We start from the raw sequence: 19,834 nt of genomic DNA on the forward strand, positions 1-19,834 counted from the left end.
GTTGATAACGAGAGCTTGGAGGGAGCTTATATTTCGGCGCCTTTTTTCGCGGCTATCATTCGGCAAGCGTACATGCAGTGGTGTTCGCGACATCTCGCTTTCCTTGTTTCTCGGAGAATTTCAGCGGTTTGCGACTTTGTTTTGCTTGCTACGTTGTTCATTCTTGAACATTAGAAAAGTTGTGAACAGCTTATTCGACAGTAGACAAAAGTTCGGTTCAAAACAGCAGAAAAAGAGAGACTGATTGAATGTAAGCTTTTGAGCTAAATTTGGTAAGTTATCACTAAGAGTTAATCTCTTGTTATCACGTAAACAAACTAATTGTATTACTTACATGTATTGTTTTATTTACACCGCTTCAAACACTCGTTTTCTTCCAATTGTTGTGTAGTTTGTAGATAACACGTGTTTACCAAACAGAGTTTGAGATCAGTTTGTAAGAGAAAACAACCACGACCACAAAATGTTGATAAACTTATAAAGATTCATATGTCGTTCATGATAAACCTCTTTGTAGTAAATAACACGAAGGTTTACGTCTGTGATGCATATTTAGACTAATATAAACTTGAAATGTATCGTTTTTTCAGAAAAAGTTCACAATTTCTTTGCTAAGCATTTTGAAGTTTCTCGACTTGATTATATCTCGAAATGTTATTAAATTTCTCCTTTCCTTTCTTTCTCGCGGTTGTTTAAAAGCTTTGTTAGCAAGTCGCGACTGCTTTCATGATATATTCTTTATACATGGTTTGAATTAATTTTTCTTTCCCATGTGTTGATTAGAAAGAACAATTAAAGTTGAAATTGCGGATATCTTCACAGCAATTAGCATTATAAAGACAAACATATGAAAATGGTGCGCAAAGGTGGGAGACAAGCTTAATCTCTCGTTTTAACTGTGCTTACAATAAACTTAATTATGATAAGAAAGCAACTTGAATAATTAGCAATCAAGAGAAAGAGTTAAAGGATTCCACTTCGGTACCTCTCAACATCTTTCCACATTTGTATGATCGTATGTGCTTGTTGCAGTTTAGAGCAGTTGTTCTTATTAACTTTAGAAAAACTTACCACTGGATACGAGACATGACTCAGCAGGTTAACAATGACGACCAAACCTTTATTATTTTCCAATAAAAACGTCTCCAATATATTATTCTGTGTACAGGACAACAACTATAAACGATTCTTTTCCATTTAGATAGCAAACAGCAAAATTTAAGATAAACATTGTGTTTGCAATTAAAATGAGGTCCGACATATTGAACTGTAAAAAGGACAAAAAGGCTATCATTAGAGCTAAAAAAGCACGTTAAAAGAACTTCTTGAGCGACTGAAGCGATGATCAGGGTAAAAATTTTAAGTGCAAAGCATCATGGGGCGCTTGGTTTTGTCCTTTCTTCCAGTGACTCAGAACAACCCCTTTGAACACCTTGTACTGCCATGGCGGCTTGTTACCAAATAGAAGTCACGGGAAGGATATAAGCAGAGCTCGCATGGGATTATTTCTGTATTTAGTATTTACCTTTTATTCTCTAGATGGGATAACTAAATTTCTGATAATGTACATCAGTCAGTAAAACTTATAAATGGGTCGAGATGTTTTGATGTTTCGAAGAACGTAATCAAGCAGATAATTCGAGCCTGAATAAAGGCCGATAGCAAAGCTGAAAGTGAGCATCGTCAACACGATTGTAATAGGTATTTCCTGAGAGGTAGCTTCCCTTGGAGTTGGCTTTTCTCTTGATACTCGCTGAACACAAACGTACTGCAAACATTAAACAAAAACAGTGTACATTCCTATCTCTGCATTTTATTTTTTTGTAATGAATATAACATAATAAACAAACAAAAGTCCTTATCCTGTTCAGTCTAAATTTAACTACAACAGTCGCTACATTTATGGATCATTTTTCTCTCCTCAGTTTATTTTAGGCGAGGAACCTCCATCGTTTTCCTTTTTATTTCACTAATATGTATCCCATGGTTTTAATGTGCTTCTCTCCGTTATCTGGTTTATATGTAGCCTCATTACCACACGTGTTGTTGTCATCATGTTCTCCACCGGTACCAAAACCAATTCTGGAGTCGCATTTACCGCAGTATCTTTCATTGTTTCCAATAATACCGATTCTTGCTTTCGAATGATTGTGTCTGTTACCCACTGCGTTAAACCCTTCTTTGTTACAGTTGTACTGCAAAGATGCTTCAGAGCCAATCAATGCCTTCCACGTTTCTCGACCCAGAGAGGTTGGTCGATAGCGGTCATCAGCGATCAGAGAGTACAGCGAAGTGCCATTCTTGTTGATGACTAGGAACTTGACAGGTTGACTGCCGATCCTCATGCCGAGGCAGATCTTGGAGAAGTTCATGTTCCAGTAAGTTGGTAACTTGGTTTCCTGGTTGTCAAACCCCGTCACACCTACAGGACGATTGAACTCGATTTTGTTGCTCCAGAATTGGGAGTTGAAGTGAAACGTTGACTACAAAAGAAAACACGAAGTCACCGCTTAGAAATGTTTCAAAAAACCTTATTAATTTGGTGATATCCCGTTACTTGTTGCGTCAATCGCGCTAAACTGAATTTCAGTTTAAGTTTGTTAAGGAGTTCTTTTGACAGTCTGGAGTTGGGGTTATTATTATTAAAGCTGTGGTCACCATACCTTGGGCCTGGGGCTATTTAACGATTATTCGATGAGCGCGCGTTGGATATGAGATGTTATTTTTTTCTGATGCATCTCCGCGGGCCGGAATCTCAAATCCTCGAATCTGATTGGCTAATCGCGCGCTCGTAACCGGTCCAGCTTTTTACGATACGGACCACGGTCCGGATTTTTATCCGCGCTGTTCGCGGCAAATTGAAATTGTTCCGAAAGTTTACAAAGGCAACAGGTACACGTAAACAACTTCCCGTGGAAATATGTAAGGAAAATATAAATTCTGAAGAAAATGGATTCAGACGAGAGTGTACACAGCGAAAGTGAATTTTACTACCCAGAAGAAGAAACTCCCAACGAAACGACGGCATTAGAATATGAAGAAGTTGAACAAGACAGGCAATTAAGCAAAATTCAAGATTTTATTCACTCACTTCGCCCTGATAACACTAAAAAGAAGACAACTTACGATCTGAACATTTGGCCAAGATACTGTTCCTCAGTTGGAGAGACAAGAACCTTGGAAAACATTCCTCCTAACGAGCTCAACATTCTGCTGTGCAGATGTTTCATGGACGTCCGTAAAAAAGATGGCGGAGTGTACGAGCCAGGTACACTTGCATCGCTCCAGAGAAGTATTTAGCGCTATTTAGCGCTAGTTCATTTGTATCTAAAGTTCGCCAGCCATCGTCCTGAAGAAATGAAAAGACCCGAGGCGCCTTTCTTCCTGGCAATAAACGACAAAAGAAAGCCTGCAGATCCGGTGTGGTACAGTCGGGCTCCTCTCGGAAAAAACAAGACCGGAGAATTTTTGACGTGAAGGCTGTGAAGAATGCAGGACTGCCTGAAAATGTAATCAACCATTCTGTGCGAAAAACCTGCATTTCAAGACTGATGGATGCAGAAATTCCTGTTTATTATGTAGCTCAGCGGAGTGGACATAAGGATTCAAAAAGCTTAGATTCCTACAAAACTGCTTCCGACGACCAACAGCGCAAGATGTCCTTGCTACTGAGCAGCGAAACAAAATCTCCCATCTCTTCAAACGATGCACCGCTTAATCAAGCAGTCAAAGCCTCGCAGCACCCATTCAAGCCGAGAGAAGACAAGCAAGCTTCTTCAGGCGAGGATCCCTTCACTGTTTTTTTTTGCTGGTTCGAACATCAGTAAAATTGAAGGCTGCACGTTCAATTTCTCTTTCAATAGCAGTGGTGAAAGCTCGGCCCGGTCAAAGCCGCGAAAACGCCACATTATCATCTCAGATGACTCAGACTCAGATTAACTTGAACTTGCTTTTGGAAAATTAGTTTTCACAAATCCAGGGACGTTTTAAACATGTATCGAACCGTTAAGAAAAGTAAACTTCGCCGTGTTTGAGTCTTCATTCATAATTTTTATCATTCGATCGATATTTTTAGACCTTTTGGACATGCGTGTCATCATTTGCAGCTTGTCAACATTCATCCACTTTTGACGTTTGACAGATGATTGTCATTTCAATGACTCTTAAATGTTTTTTTCTTTTTTTACATGGTGACTTGCGAGTGAAAATAAAATTAAACTTCCTGTAAACATGCCACTTAAATTGATGCCCTATTTACATTTGTTTCATAGGATTTTGCTACCACTTTCCTCCTCCAGCCTTAAACTTTCACTCTTACAAACGTCCCAGCGAAAAAAAAGCAAACAAACAGAAAAAAAATAAATAAGTTATTTACCGGTCTAGGTCGGTCCGTATGGGAAAAAACTGTGCCCTTGGTCTTGAGTACGGCCCTCGGCCTTCGGCCTCGGGCCGTACTCAAGACCTCGGGCACAGTTTTTTCCCATACGGACCTCCCGCCCGGTAAATAACATATATGTAACTAGCCAACGAGGCGCGAAGCGCCGAGTTGGCTATAACTAATCTCATATCCAACAAGCGCGAATGGAATAATTGTTTTATTAAATTCTCCACGTTTGGACATTGCTGTTGAAGTTTACTGAATTAAAGAAAAAATTTCTTTCAAATTTAAACGACCGGATGTTAGGACAACCTCCGACCAAAGCGCGCGAAACCTAATGATCACATGACACGCGCAGCGCTTTGCAAACGGAGTTGAATGAAAAATCGAAAGCGAAGAAAATCGGACACAGTCGGACATCTAAAATTCAAGAAACGTTTAAATGTACAAATTATAACCTTTCTGAGACTAGCATTCAAGTGCTTTTGAAGTTCCAGCTCATCGAGAAGCGTAATAGTTGTGCACGTTCTGCTGTGTGGTGCCGAGCGAAGAAAGAGATCAGGGCAAGGACGTCTTTTTTCATGCTGAACTGAATTCCTCGCGGACGATTTAAAACACTTTAGGCAAGTCCAAGTGTACGAGGTACAACCTCACGGAGACAAGCATTCAGTGCAAGGTTTTAAACTACAAGCTTAATTGAGAAATGTAAGAGCTGTGCACATTAGTGCAAATGTGTTGCTGAGTGGTGCTGAGCGACGGAAACGAAGATTATGACCGCCGCTCGTACGGATTTCATAGATGAATCATCTGAAGTCCTCGTAAATTCGTAAAAACATATAAAGGCAGGCATGGAGCTCTTCCTGAGAAATTTCTTCGATTGGCTTTAACCTCTTACCGCCAGGATTTGCAAGCCATCCTGAAATTTTTGAAGGTAACCGGTTGTTATTGTTGTCGTCATGTGATCTAAAAAATCGTAAAATCTTGCAATTTTGAAGATTTTAAAGGAAACTTCAGGGATACGTACCATTAAATAGTGCCATACCGAACTTTGTGGCTTTTATTGTTGTTATATTGAGATAGCATCTTTTCCTTTTTTTTTCTACATTTTTCCGAAGAAACTTTTGCTTCCCGCCGAAAAAAAAATTTAGCTTAGCGACACCTGGGGCTTTCGTTTTCCATATAAGGTCAAACTACGGTATATGAGCTGATAACCGAGATTTAGCAAACCAATCAGAACGCTAGAAATGCAATATCCGAGGCTGAGAATTTAATAATTAGTAATTAGACTGATATTTAGGCAATAAATGCAAGGAAACGGTGGTTTGTTTCAGTAATATTTCGATATAATTCTATACCATCGTCAGACTAGGTGACAATGCGGTAGCTAAAGTTTAAATACTAAAAGGGTGGTAAATTAGCATCAATAGGTACGTGAGAATGAAATAAGTACAAAACAAAAAGAGAAAAAAAAAACTGTCATGAGAATAAGCAGAGTTCTCTGCTGGTCTTCAAGCCATTGTTCAAGGATGGCGATGAACGTTCAGTTTGGGTAGGACTAAATCTGAAATTCTACAGCTTTAAAGGCGTTGACACCAGGTTTTGTTGACATTTTTGTACTTTCCGGAACAGCATTTGCGACCAGCTTTTTGCTGTAAACATGGCTGGCCATGTACAAAACGAGTTTATTTGTCTTCCATGAAAAAATAATAAAGATGAAAAGGTGAAACTCTTGAGCTGGCTTTTTTCCGCTGGCTTTGTTTCTTTTCAATGGAAATAATAGGAAGGCAAATATTGACGCAGGCGGGGGTTATTGCGTGATAACCGTCCTGTGAATTTGCTCCACGTGACGTAAAGTAGTCAATGGAATCGCGCGAAAATTAATGGGTCATGCTGATGAGTTCCCAGAACAACCAAGAAAACCGTGGGCACTAGGAGCGAGATGTTCTCATCCCCATGGCCCCAGGTGTTTGTCCTTATCTTGGAGCTGTAGCATGCTCCTTATCATCCGTGGTGTTTGTTTTGTTGTTGTTGTTGTTGTTGTTGTTTTTGTTCCTTTGACTTACAAAAACCAATATCAGTTACTGGCCAAGGATGCATTGATAGAAACCGCAACCTGTTATTGATTTTACCTTGTTACCATCTATTTTCATGACCAGCGTCCATCCTCCATCTCCGCATCCATCAATTCTGGTCATGTGACAGTAAACAGGGATTCTTCCAATGTCAGTTTGCAACAAGTACGCTTTATTCTCTCCAGTTCTGAATTGAAGATTGAGATGAAAGTTAGCAACAGCATTACCTCTTAAATATTGTAGTTTTGTTATTATTATAATTATTATTATTATTATTATTATTGTTATTATTATTATTTTGTCGAATAATTTTTCACTTTGATTACTCTTCAGTAATAAAGTAATGATTTATGATACTTAAAAGTATTTCAATTCCTTAGATGATGACTGATATCCTTAACTCGGTCTCTCCACCTTCTCAATTGCATCTTTAAAAACTATAGAGCCTGAAGTATAACGTTCTTTATCAATTCCATAGTTAATACAACATTGCATGTTTATAATTTAATGTTTCAATTATCAATTACACCACGGCCGCAGGTTGGATATGAGATGATAGACAGCCAACAAGGCGCGTGGCAAAGTCATCCTGTGGGAGCAGGGAATGCGCAGTGGTGAGAGCACTCGCCTCCCACCAATGTGGCCCGGGTTCGATTCCTGGTCTCGGTTTCATATGTGGGTTGAGTTTGTTGTTGGTTCTCGTCCCTGCTCCGAGGGTTTTTCTCCGGGTACTCCGGTTTTCCTCACTCCACAAAAACCAACATTTCCAAATTCCATTCGACCTGGAAACTATGGAGAGAAGAGCCACTCCGTGGATTCCAATTAAATTCCTATATATTTATACTTTTTTTATCCTTAGACAGGATGAAAAGCTTGGCCTACCCTGACGCCTGTTAGCTGAGGATTCTCCTTGTCATTTATGTCTTCTTCGTTTATTTTGTGTCCCTTTCCGTTGACAAAAATATCAGAGGCAAACAGAAACGACCAAGAAAAACTCTTCCATGTGTCTGCCTTAGAGCTTTTCTTTTCGAGAAATTATTAGTCTCTGTTCTTGGGGATGGGAGTGGCGGGTTTTCAAGGTAAAAAAAAAGTTCATCCATCAGGTGGCGGGTTGTCAAGGGGGAGGGGTGTCAAGGTCAACAAAATTGATCCATGTGCAAATAAAAACCAGTTTGAGAAAGAAAACGGGAGACCAAACATTTGAATTACGGGGACATCTCTTTCTCTCCTTCTTTGAAGAGTCAAAAGAGGCGTTGTTGGCAGTGTGAAAAAGGCTTCCGAAAATAAACATTGTATCATCTTCTTACAAAGTCTTATTAGCAGCCGTCTAAAAGCCATCTAACTTACTTGTTTTTCAGGTAAATATCTCTGCAGGATGCAAAAGAATCGGGACCTGTAAAATAAATCAGATATTAAACAATAAAATTTAAGGCTAGCTTTAATATCTAAACAAAAAACTGATAGACCGAGCCAATTGAATTTTTGCCACAAACCATTTTAAGAAAATCCTTTCTTTACATCTATTGTGGGATTAGAAAACTTGAATAGGTATATAACTTCGCTACTAAACATTAGTCTGCAATTAAAGTGCTGTGGCTAAACAGCGTTTACCTTTATTATAGAGCGATAAAACTTGTCGAGAAACACGAACTCTTTTTTAAGCAATTAAACAAAACGAAAATAGGAAAGCGTTTACAAAAATGTCTTGTCTTTAAAATGTCAGTATCAGGTTTTTGTTAAGATGTTTTTCTAAATTATTTCCGTATACGCGTTTTGGGAACATGGCCGTGCCAGGGCAATTTAAAAGCGAAAAAAAACGGCGATAATCAAATTCTGTTTTGTTCGACACGAATATTATTTGCTGAGATTTCTATTCAGTCGGAAAATATGGGTAAATATATTTGAAAAAGGTAAAATCAATACGGTTAACTAAGGAATATAAAATTTTTTCTCCCAACCAATGTTCCGGAATACTAGGTCATACTATTACAACAGGGAAAGTTTCTGCAGATAATACTGTTGACAGACACTCACTTTCTTTACCATTTGACCCTTCACCAGTTTTTCTTTTCCTTTTCATTTCCTGCAAATCAGACGAATAAAAAAGTAAAAGGAGACAGGGATTTGACAGGGGCGCCAACGAGAACATTCAAGCGAAATACTTAAAATGTTGGCTCCTGTGTTCCCATGTGTAAACTGATGTAGTCTCATCTGTTCGGATGTTCTGTACCTCTACTTTTACAGCAATACCTACTGTTAAGGCGCCTTGAGGGAGCAAATGAAAAATTAAATTTGGCAAACTCGTCTTGGCAAATAAAAAATTGTAGGAAAAGTGTTATTTCACATGGCAAACCTCCCAGAACTTTAAGACATTTCCCTGAATCCACAATTGTTATTTGTTGTTCAAAGTAATCATTACGTTTTATTTTCTTTCTAACAACCGGCTCTGCAAACAAATTTGCTAACTGTTTACATTGCGACATTGACAAGTGCCAACCTGTATCTGCTCACCTCCCGAATTGAAAGTTTGTTTCCCGTGTAAAGACCCCGTCTCCAAAATGTGATAAATTCAGATGTTGTGTGATCTTCATAGAATTACTTAAGCCCCATTCACACTAACAAAGCATGTTTAATTAGACCAGGTTTTAAAAAAATGGCTTTCACATAGGATTTTAACTTACGCTTTCAATTGTGCTAAGTCGGTGAAAAAAAATCCAAAAACAGCTTTTATGAAGGAAACAATATTTTAAACTGTGTTTAACTAAACAGCTTTTAAACGTGTTTAAGACTTGATGTGAATCGGGCATTAGATTTTCGGTAGTGTAAGATATTTATGTATGAAAATTTGAGCCAATTGCTAGTCATTTGATCAAGTACAAGTTTGCAATTCAATATGCACATTTTCAGTTTGTTTTGTAAACTAAAGAACCTGTCCACACACTTTAAGACTAGTCTGTCACTGCAATCTAGAAATTTACCTCGGGACTGGTCTTTACATATAAATATTAGTTTATGACTTGATTTCATGAAACAATTGTTCATGATCTCACCTCAATACCAGCCCCTTGCATTGAATACAGGAAAGTGCCTTCTCTAGTCACCAGATCCCCTTCCGAGTCATCCTTGTCTGTATCCAACAGTTCACAACTCGTCCCAGTCAACTGAAACGCTACGCATCCAAAAACTTTGGCGCAATGGCGGAAACAATCCACTGGGCTGGGCACGTTCACAGAGGCAATAGTATGCCTTACTATGGCAATATCCTTGGTGAAGATGTTGTAGGTGTAAACGAGTGATGTTTTAACTTTGGTGCTGTTTGATGAGGTTGTCATTGACATCAGTAGTACACCAATCACCACCAGCTTGGGTGTAAAGTGAGGAGTCATCTTAAACTGTAAAGATTCAAAGAATTAGTTCAGGGGAGTGGGTTTCTGTTGAGATAAGAAGACGCTCCCCCTGGATGGGATTTGGAAATGTTCAGAAATGCGCACAATGGTAAATTTTGCCATTTTAACAAAATCTTGCTACAGGGCTGACGATTGAGGCTGATTTGGCAACTGCACAAATTTGGTTAAATTCTATCAAATTAACAAACTTAGGCAAATTAACTAAACACATAGAAGTTAGGCGTGTTGACGATTTGGCAATATTTCTTCAAAGTGCCAAACTTGTCCAAATTAGCTTAACGCATAGAAGCCAACCATGTTGGCAGAGTTAATGATGGTAGTGAATGTAACGATTTCCACAAACGTTTATCAAATAGTCAAGCTTATACAAAATAGTTCAACACTTAAAAGCCAGGCTTGTTAACGTATTTGGCGAAAGGGACGAATTTGGCAAAATTTTGTCAAATTGCCAAACTTATGAAAAAATCAGCTAAATCCCAAAAAGGCAGCCATGGTGACGAATTTGACAATTTCGGCGAATTTTGGCATTACTGTGAATTTGGCAAATTTCGTCAAAGTGTGAAACTTATGCAAATTAGCTGATAATGCATAGAAGCCAGCCATGTTGACAAACTTGGCAACATTTCGTCGTACTCATCAAACTGCTTGCCTGAATAAAGTTTGGGCAAATTAGTCAAGCATTCAACTTTTTGAAATTTTTCAAATTGGGGAATATCACGTTGGGCAAACTTCTCCCGAATAAACTAAGAATGCATGTATACCTCATTCTCTAAACGTGGGTCCACAGTAACATTCTAGTACTTAAGTACGCCAATTGTTACTTTAAAATGGAAATATAGAAAAGTTATTAAAACCAAAAAAAAAAAAAAAAAATTAACCATTTCATCCGCAGAGTTTATGACCGGCTAGAATCTCGGTCTTTGGCGAAATAACGTCAAATTTGCCATTTTCGCCAACTTCGTTGAATTCCCCTTTTCCCTTGTTTCCTCTTCTTGAGCTCATTCGCTTGAATCTTAACCTTTTTGGCAAAAGGTTGTCAAATGTTTACCTGTTTGTGGAATTCGCCACTTCACTGATACCCTTCTCTTGGGCACATTCGCTTAAAACTTAACCTTCGGTAAAATGTTGTCAAATTTGCCATCTTTGCCAAATTCGCAGTATTCGTCGAATTCGCCACTTCACTGATACCCTTCTCTTGAGCTCATTCGCTTGAATCTTAACCTTTGGCAAAATGTCAAATTTGCTGTCTTTTCCAAATTCGCCGTATTCGTCGAATTCGTCACTTCACTGGTACCCTTCTCTTGAGCTCATTCGCTCAACTCTAGGCATTTGGCAAAATATAGGGGAGCAGGGATAGCGCAGTGGTGAGAGCACTCGCCTCCCACCAATGTGGCTCGGGTTCGATTCTAGGACTCGGCGTCATATGTGTGTTGAGTTTGTTGTTGGTTCTCGTCTCTGCTCCAAGGGTTCTTCTCCGGATACTCTTGGTTAACTCCATCCGCAAAAACTAACAATTCCAAATGCTAATTCGACCTGGAAAGGAAGGATCACCCTGTGGAATCAACTGAAATTCCCATTTATTTATTTTATTTTTATTTTTAAAATCGTCAAATTTGCCATTTTTGCCTAATTCCCCTGGTTATGATTTTATCGAAAGTGATGGCGAAATCTCGTCAAATTTGTCACTTCGTTATTACGTGTTCTTCTGGACATATTTCGCGTTAGCTTTCCTTTCAACTTCCATGATGTCGGAAACTCGTTTATTTAGCAAATACAAGTTGGTACGTGTGAGAGCTTCTCCAGAACATCTGCCAACTGTTGAGAGATAAGCTGGCGTCCTACTTTACCTTTCGTTTGTGGTTCTGTTGTGTATTTGCTCAAATTTTCTTTGTAAGCAAACGGCAACTCGCAAGTGTAGAAAATGGCGGAAATATCAAGGTCATTAAGTTGTTTCTGCCGTTTGTGATTGCCATTTTCAGGCTAAGTCGGCTAAGCCAACACGTTGTTACCGCAACGTTGACTTCTTTGTTTAGTTAAGCACGAAGCATGACGGCGAATCTCCCTATTTGCACATAAACTTCAACATGTTTTTGCCAACAGACATTCGTAAACTTTATTCTTTATACAGTTCGCAGTAAACTCTGATAAAGACGTAACTGAATTTTTGTTCCCGGCCTACTCCGAAAATTATTCAAACTACATTGGCGCAACTGGACTAGGTAGGAAAAGCACACTTCAACGATATTTTTGAAACTTAGCTACACTAGAAGAAAATGCGAAAATTACTTCTTTTAGGTCGCTAAACTGGGAGATGTATCACTGGCATGCAACTTGAGAAATAGGCAAGAAAGAAAAAAAGAGCTCAAAGATTCTACTTACTTTTCAAATTTCTTTTCTCAGTATGATCGTGCGTGGAAGTGACTTGATGCTCTTAACTTTGAATATGAATATATCCTTATATTAAAACTGCGGGTGACAGATTAAATAGAGGAAAGACGCTTGTTAAGAAAATACTGAATCCTGAAAAGATTTTAAGCTTGAACGGGTCTCGTGCGTCCCTTTGCTCCCCTAAAAAACGCAAAGAAAAAAAAAACAATAACGACTGTTCTGCAGGCTATCAGTAGCTTTTCTTTTCTTGTAAATCAGACGTGTGAAAAAGTGAGAGGAGACAGGGATTTGACAGTGTAAACGGTCTCAAATCCGAAGTTGATCGCCTAAAACAACAAAGGAGTTTAACAGGACAGGTGGTTCAGTTTACAAAACAAACTGTTAACGTGCATGTTAATTTGCAAACTTGTACTTGATGATATGACGAGACTTATCAGGAAAAAAGCTAAAATTGCGAAAGTCTGTGCGTTTTTGGAAATTTCAAGGGATCTCTATCGGTTATCATTTCTTTTAGATAATTGATTGTATTCTTTACGGAAAATACACAAATGATTATTTTCTCCGTAAACCTCCCTGTAAAACTTCCGGTAGATGACAGGTGTGTACGGGAAAAAATTTTTTTTTTCTGGTTTCCGTGGCAGATTATTTAAATTGCTTAGAATGGTGTAGCTTGCTACCCCACACCTGCGAGCAGAGCTAGCAGGGTAGTTTGTTGACCAGTAATAAGATGCCTTTCCCTACAACTTTCTGCAAATTGAATTTTCAGCTAAAACTTCCGAACAGTAGCTTACACATGGCAACACAGGAGACAACTTTGAAAGTAGTTTGTTCAAATATTCTTGTTGGTGCCCCTGTCATTTCTCTGTCTCCTTTCGCTTGTTCATACGTCTGATTTGCAGGAAATGAAAAGGAAAGGAAAAGCTGCTAAAGGTTCAAATGGTAAACGAAGTGAGTGTCTAACAACAGTATTATTTGCAGGTTGAAGCCATCGTTTTGTAACTATATGAACTATCGTTACGGAATACCTGCTGGGAGCAGAATGTTTATAATCTCGGATCATTGTATAATGCAATTCCAAGGGATTTGATTGGCTTAGAGGCCATGGTATATGAGCCATTTTATCATGCCCGAGAAATAGCGACCATCAAATTGTTTTCTGGTTGTTCTTGCAAAGCGAAATCAGCAAGAACGAGCAATAAATTTTGACTGTTTTTAATAAAACAATTATTCCACTCGCGTTTGTTGGATATGAGATGATTGTAGCTAACTCGGGGCTACGCGCCTAGCTGACTATCTATCATGTCATATCCAACGCACGCTCGTGGAATAATCGTTAAGTATAAAACATCGATTCTACCTTTTTCTAATATATATTATGGCAAAAAAAATGCTGACCACATTTCTCTGATTTAATAAAAAAAATCTCAGCGACTTAATCTCTTTTGCATGAACACAGATATGAGATTCGAAGTGGGGCTGTATGACTGTGTAAGCTTTTGAAAAGATTCATGCTTTTGACTGCTACGAATAATCACACCGGAGTAAAATAATACGAGAGCTGTTCTTTTTTTTAAATTCTGGTAGAGTACAAAGGTGCTTGGTTCCCAAGAGGAAAAAGAAGAATAAAAAGCAATGTGAATTTTCCGTAAGAGGATGAGTAAAGGAAATCTGGGGTGCGTTTCATTTTTAAAGTTTAATTCCATTTTTCTTTTAAATGAAAGACTAGATTGTCTGCTGCAAATAAATCCATCCAGGGACACTGTAGTTGCAGTAGTTCAAGCGCTTGCTCTATGACGAGATGGTTCAAGGTAAATGGATTTATTATTACTTTTAAGTTTATTATCTTATGATGCTTTTCAAAGACATTTCCAGCTGCAAAGGCCAATTAAGGTACGTTCTGTTTACCACTACCGAATTAGAGTGACGAAATTTCTTATGAGCGAAAGGTTCTCGCATTTAACTGATTTATAGTCCGCGAGCGAATATAAAGTTTTGGCAGGAGAACCACCATAAGCGGCTTGCGCTGCGACAACGAGTGACGTAAGCCGCAGATTGCCTTTTCCCCATTGCCGTTAGGGCTTTGCTACTCACTCTCGCCTTCGTCCAACATCACGCGGTTAGATACGCAAGTCAATTGCAAAAAAAAAAAGAAAAAAGAATTGCTATGTGTGGCGACCGCTTTTCTTTCGAAGAAGGGCGCGCGGAAACGACGATTACAAAGGCCAAAAGTCTAACATAATCCGTATCGGCTCTGTTTATTTTAAGTCACTAACTGGGATCAGGCGATCACCGAAAGGCAGAAAATCAACAAACATACATACAGCTTGAGGTAGTCCTACTGTTGAACCGCATACAAGACCGTCAAAGACTGTAAGGCTACTAATCTGCACGGGTTGCGTGAGAAATTACTGTCGCTTCGAGCGAAGCTAAAACCTAGTCAAGACGTTCAGCTACGTCTCAGCTCCACGTGGAGCTTTAACAGTCCCGTATGAAAAGACGTCATGACACGTGATGTGTCTCGTTGCGTAACGCAATGCCTAAACGGTGGAGAGGCCGTTACACTATGGGATTCAATTTTTTGACCTTTTGACACAGCCATTTATATATTCACTATCTACGGCTGCAGAACGACCATGGCCAGTTCCGGTTGGCTTGATAGCTTAGTGGGTAGAGCAAACCGCAGAGTTATGAGTTATAATCCCGTTCGAGCCTGAACAAAGGCCAATGGTAGAGCTGAAGGTGATCATCGTCGATGACTCTAAAGGATATTTCCTGGGGGATGTGTGGGAGGTGCTTGGCTCTCTAGCTCTCGGGCTAGGCCTTCTTTGTTGACTGACCCATGACTTACTGAACAGTTTATATTCCTATCTCTGCATTTTATTTTTATGTCATTATTATACCACAACAAGCAAACAAAAGTCCCGATCCTGTCCAGTCTTACTAAATCTAATCTAAACCTAACTACAACAGATGCAACATTTATGGATTATTTTTCTCTTCTCACTTGTTTTTAGGAGGAACCTCCATCGTTTTCCTTTTATTTTACTAATATGTATCCCATGGTTTTAATGTACTTGTCTCCGTTATCGCCTCCGTGTGAAGCCTCATTACCACACGTGTTGGTATCATCAAAACGTCCCCCCGTACCAACACCAATTCTGGAGTTGCAGGTACCGCAACGGTTTTGATTGTTGCTTATAATACCGATTCTTGCTTTGGAATAGTCGTACCTGTCACTCACTGCGTTGAACCCTTCTTTGTTACAGTTGATCTGCAAAGATGCTTCAGAGTCAATCAATGTCTTCCACTTGTCTCTACCCAGAGAGGTTGATCGATAGCGGCCATCAGCGATCAGAGAGTACAGTGAGGTGCCATTCTTGCTGATGACCAGGAACTTGACGGATTGATTGCCAATCCTCATGCCGAGACAGATCTTGGAGAAGTTCATGTTCCAGTAAATCGGTAACTTGGTTTCCTGGTTGTCAAACCCCGTCTCACCTCCGGGACGATTAAACTCGGTTTTGTTGCTCCAGAGTTTGGAATCGTAGTGAAACGTTGACTATAAAAGAAAACACGAACTCACCGCTTAAAAAAGTTCTCATACACCTCATTAATTTGCTGAATGCTGGTACTTGTTGTATCAGTCGCGCTAAATTGAACGTCAGTGAGTTTAAGTTTGTTAAGGAGTTCTGCAGTGACTGTCTGGAGTTGGGGTTAATTAAAGCATTGGTCACTGTAGGAGTAAAGGGCAGTGGTACGTGTTTGTTATAATCCGCAGTGGTTTTATTGTTGTTGTTCCTTTGATTTACAAAAAATAAATGTTATTAACTGGCCGGGAGGTCCATATTGGGACCTTGAGGTCTTGAGTGCGGCCTTGGGCAGTCCTCAAAATAGAGAGCACAGTTATTCCCCAATACAGTCCGATCTAGGGGTAAGTACAGTTTCAACCTTTTTCCACTGCCGGAACCAATCAATTGTATGATTTACAGAATTTCACCCGCTCGCGCACTGAGAAAAAAATAACATCAGTTACGGACCAAGAGTGGATTGGTGAAAACTACAACCTGTTGTTGATTATACCTTGTGACCATCAATTTTCATGACCAGCGTCCATCCTCCATCTCCGCATCCATCAATTCCGGTCATGTGACAGTAAACAGGGATTCTTCCAATGTCAGTTTGCAGCTTGTAAGCTTTATTCACTCGACATCTGAATTGAAGATTGAAATGAAAGTTAACTACAGATTAACCTCTTAAATCTGAATCGATGATTTGTTGCATTGAGATCAAAGATAACTACGAATTAGTTATTAAACATTGCATTAGTTTTCTTTTATTTACATTTGTCTTATTTTAATTTCTTTAAAGCTTGATAACTCCTCTATAAAGAAATTGTTGAAAATTCATTCTTGGTTAGTCTCCTAACAGAGGTTTGTCTTTGTAATTTTTGTTTTCTACTTATTGTTTTTTGGTATCCGTTTTGAAGGATAACAAATCGAGAAAAATATACGAACGAAGCAGAAATAAGAATGAGAAAGGTCAGAAAGGAGATTATCGGTCGGCGTTAATGGAAAATTTACATCCATTGTATTAAGCAGATTATGGCAGAAATTTTTACCATTTGACAAGAGTATTTGCCTGCCTCAGAGCTGTCTTTTTCGAGAAAATTTTTACACTTTATACTTTAAAAAGGTGATGGTGTTAGTGTGGAAGCCGGTTTGAGGTGAGGTTGGGAGGGAGAGGTCACGTGTCACGGAAACGTAGACAGTTCACGCAGATTTTGATATCAACCGCTTTCATGACAAGTTACAAACATCAGTTTTCGCTTCTCCGGTGATATTAATGGAACATTGCGTGGCTAATCGTTAATTACCCTGATCACCGCGCTTTACGAGAACAACAGCCATTTCATGTTTCACATCAAAATATGGCAAATCACAACTGACGACAAATATGCCCAAGATCACTGTCCTTCAAACGTCTACGAACAGAGGTCAATAAAAAGCCATGTCACTTACTTATTCCTCAGATAAATATCTCTGCACGATGCAAAAGAATCGACACCTGTGAAGACATCACACATTCAATGATTAAATCCAAGCCTAGCTTGAATATCTTAAGTCAGAGACTCGTTAACCGGGCCAATATATATAATTATTTCATGAATCACACATTTTCTTTTGTTATTCAACATCCTTTATTTAACTTACATACTTCATGAATATTAAACTAACTGAAACGAGGGATTTATACAGATAAATCCCTCATTTACTGTATAAATCCCTCATTTACATTAGCAGTACTGCGAGAAACGCACACATCAGGTTGCTTCTATTGTTCTCCGTTTCTCACCTAAGTGTGACGGTACTAATTAGCCGGCGTTTGTCCCCTTGAACAAAGGAATAATTTCATGAAATAAGTCAGATAAATACCTCGAACGTCGGTATTAATCCATATACATCCCTCGGGCCTACGGCCCTCGGGATGTATATGGATTATTACCTCGTTCTCGGTATTTATCTCTTACATATATCTAAAGAAACTCACTAAAAGCAGTATTACTAAGTGAATATGAATATATGAAACATATGTTTGAACTTTGGGTGAAAGATTAAGTAAACGCGAATATATTGTATTTCATTCGAATAAGTGTGAATAAAATTGAATTGAATTGAATTGAATTGAAGGTCTCTGTTCTATTCAGTATAAGTATAAATCTACTAGCGTTCTATTACGAATGCCGTTCTCTTATTGGCCACGCTACCCGCTATCTATTCTGTGATAGTTAGTGAGAAGCGGTTGTCAACAAAATTCAGTCCGCCTCTTCGCGTTTTCGAAGTGTCTGCATGTGAGGAGGATTTGCATAATTTACTTGTTAAGTTTTGAACGACTACTAGATTTATACTAAAACAATGATTAGATTATTCGCTCTCGATTACTAAGCGTGATAACTAATTCGGGATGTGCTCTAATCAGCTATCAAGCGATAGAAATCTTACTAAGGATATCAACCTTCCGCTCACAGCAGTGTTCTGCAATGGGATACTCAACCCATAAAACAGGATAGCTCTTCCTGCAAATAATACTAATATCAGACACTCACTTCCTGTACGTTTTCACAACTAATAATAATAATAATAATAATAATAATAATAATAATAATAATGATGATGATGATGATGATGATGGTAATGATGATGATCTGATGTTTATTTACCAGGCTCGTGTAGGGTTGTATCTGTTGTGGTTCAATTTTATCCTTGGTTTAATTTTTATTTCCCTTTGTTTTGGGGTATGGTAATGTATGATAATGAGTTTAAAATAATGGGAAATAAAAATTAAACCAAGGATAAAATTGAACCACAACATATCCAATAAAATGCCCTATTGCGCTTTACAAATATACGATTAACTACCTTAAATGGCTTACACAAATCTAAATAGTTAATTTATTACTAAAGTAATTATGACAAATATATACTCACCTGGCTTCCTTTTCCTTTTCATTTCCTGCAAATCAGACAAATGAAAAAGTGAAAGGAGACAGGAATGTAACAACAATGTCTAATTTTAAGATGTCGCCTTCAGCGCCTAACAGAGTTCCCTTCCGTCATATTGAAGAGCACTTCTGCTCGCAGGCTCAGTCAGTTTTATTTTAGAGAATTTAACAATTTTAATGATTCAGCCCGGAAACCATGAATTCAAAACTAACAAGCTTGTTGGGTCCGTTTACAAAAATATGAGTCTCGCTTTCTATGTGTGTTATTCTCCGAGCAAGGACACCACGCTAACGCATAAACACTTATCTCCCACTGCAATCTACACGTTTCCCTCGGGACTGGTCTTAACTTATAAATATCAGTTTATGACTTGATTTCACGTAACAATTGTTCACAATCTCACCTCAATACCAGCCCCTTGCATTGAATACAGAAACGTGCCTTCTCTAGTCACCAGATCCCCATCCGCGTCATCCTTGTCTGTATCCAACAGTTCACAACTCGTCCCAGTCAACTGAAACGCTACGCAGCCACAAACTTTGGCGCAATGGCGGAAACACTCCACTTGGCTGGGCACGTTCACAGAGACAATAGTATGCTTTACTATGGCAACATCCTTGGTGAAGATGTTGTAGGTGTACACGAGTGATGTTTTAACTTTGGTGCTGTTTGATGATGTTGTTATTGAAAGTAGGAGTGCACCAATCACCATCCACTTGGGTGTAAAGTGAGGAGTCATGTTAAACTGTAAAGATTCAACTAATTAGTTCATGGTAGCTGGTTTCTGTTGAGATAACGAGAGGCTCGGGAGAGTTTATGCACCGTATTTCTTAAATATTCCTAGATGGGATGGTGTCATAAATTTCCTCGCGGAGCGAAATTGGCGATCGGCGAGAGGCATCTATATGACATGTTTTCTGTGAATTTCGAAAAGTTAATTATCACCATTTGTAGGCTGCGTACAGTTTTATTAAAGCTATTTCGTACGAGTACCGACCTCCATATACAGTCTACTGTATTTTTGAAACTATTTCTGTGTTTTTCGTATGTTAGAGAGCATTTTCGAGTCATATTTTCATGTAAGTTTCA

At 38.7% G+C, this 19,834-nt stretch overlaps 3 protein-coding genes across 5 annotated transcripts in view; 1 reads left to right on the top strand and 2 right to left on the bottom strand.

Annotated features, from left to right (window-relative positions):
* LOC146463685 (uncharacterized) overlaps positions 1-15,631 on the top strand; it is a 73,770-nt gene extending 58,139 nt beyond the window's left edge. For all 3 annotated transcript variants that reach the window (XM_085084274.1, XM_085084273.1, XM_085084275.1), the window contains 4 exons: positions 13,145-13,193; positions 13,967-14,053; positions 15,260-15,415; positions 15,512-15,631. In XM_085084274.1, the coding sequence (XP_084940400.1) occupies positions 13,182-13,193; positions 13,967-14,053; positions 15,260-15,415; positions 15,512-15,583 (327 nt within the window). In that variant the 5' untranslated portion in view covers positions 13,145-13,181 and the 3' untranslated portion in view covers positions 15,584-15,631. The remainder of the gene's footprint in view (positions 1-13,144; positions 13,194-13,966; positions 14,054-15,259; positions 15,416-15,511) is intronic.
* Positions 1-19,484, bottom strand: part of LOC146463687 (uncharacterized) — a 58,239-nt gene extending 38,755 nt beyond the window's left edge. The window contains exons 1-3 of the mRNA XM_085084355.1: positions 19,149-19,484; positions 18,731-18,755; positions 17,264-17,309 (exon numbers count right to left, since the gene is read on the bottom strand). Of these exons, the coding sequence (XP_084940481.1) occupies positions 17,264-17,309; positions 18,731-18,755; positions 19,149-19,484 (407 nt within the window). The remainder of the gene's footprint in view (positions 1-17,263; positions 17,310-18,730; positions 18,756-19,148) is intronic.
* Positions 1,481-12,560, bottom strand: LOC146463691 (uncharacterized). Its single transcript, XM_085084257.1, has 6 exons — positions 12,237-12,560; positions 9,501-9,842; positions 8,485-8,533; positions 7,798-7,843; positions 6,508-6,637; positions 1,481-2,483 (listed from the first exon to the last, which is right to left on the bottom strand). Exons 2-6 carry the CDS (start codon positions 9,834-9,836, stop codon positions 1,962-1,964), a joined length of 1,083 nt encoding a protein of 360 aa, XP_084940383.1. The 5' UTR covers positions 9,837-9,842; positions 12,237-12,560; the 3' UTR covers positions 1,481-1,961.
* Positions 19,485-19,834: the final 350 nt, after the last annotated feature.

The sequence above is a fragment of the Pavona decussata genome, unplaced genomic scaffold (genome assembly GCF_977016875.1).
Source record: "Pavona decussata unplaced genomic scaffold, jaPavDecu1.1 SCAFFOLD_175, whole genome shotgun sequence".
Taxonomy (NCBI): domain Eukaryota; kingdom Metazoa; phylum Cnidaria; class Anthozoa; order Scleractinia; family Agariciidae; genus Pavona; species Pavona decussata.

Coding starts and splice junctions, on each gene's coding strand:
- LOC146463691 (XM_085084257.1), bottom strand. CDS start 9,836: ATGACTCCTCACTTTACACCCAAGCTGGTGGTGATTGGTGTACTACTG. Junction 6,638..7,797: donor GATATTTACCTGAAAAACAA/GTAAGTTAGATG, acceptor TCTTCAATTCAG/AACTGGAGAGAATAAAGCGT. Junction 2,484..6,507: donor TGAAAATAGATGGTAACAAG/GTAAAATCAATA, acceptor TTTCTTTTGTAG/TCAACGTTTCACTTCAACTC.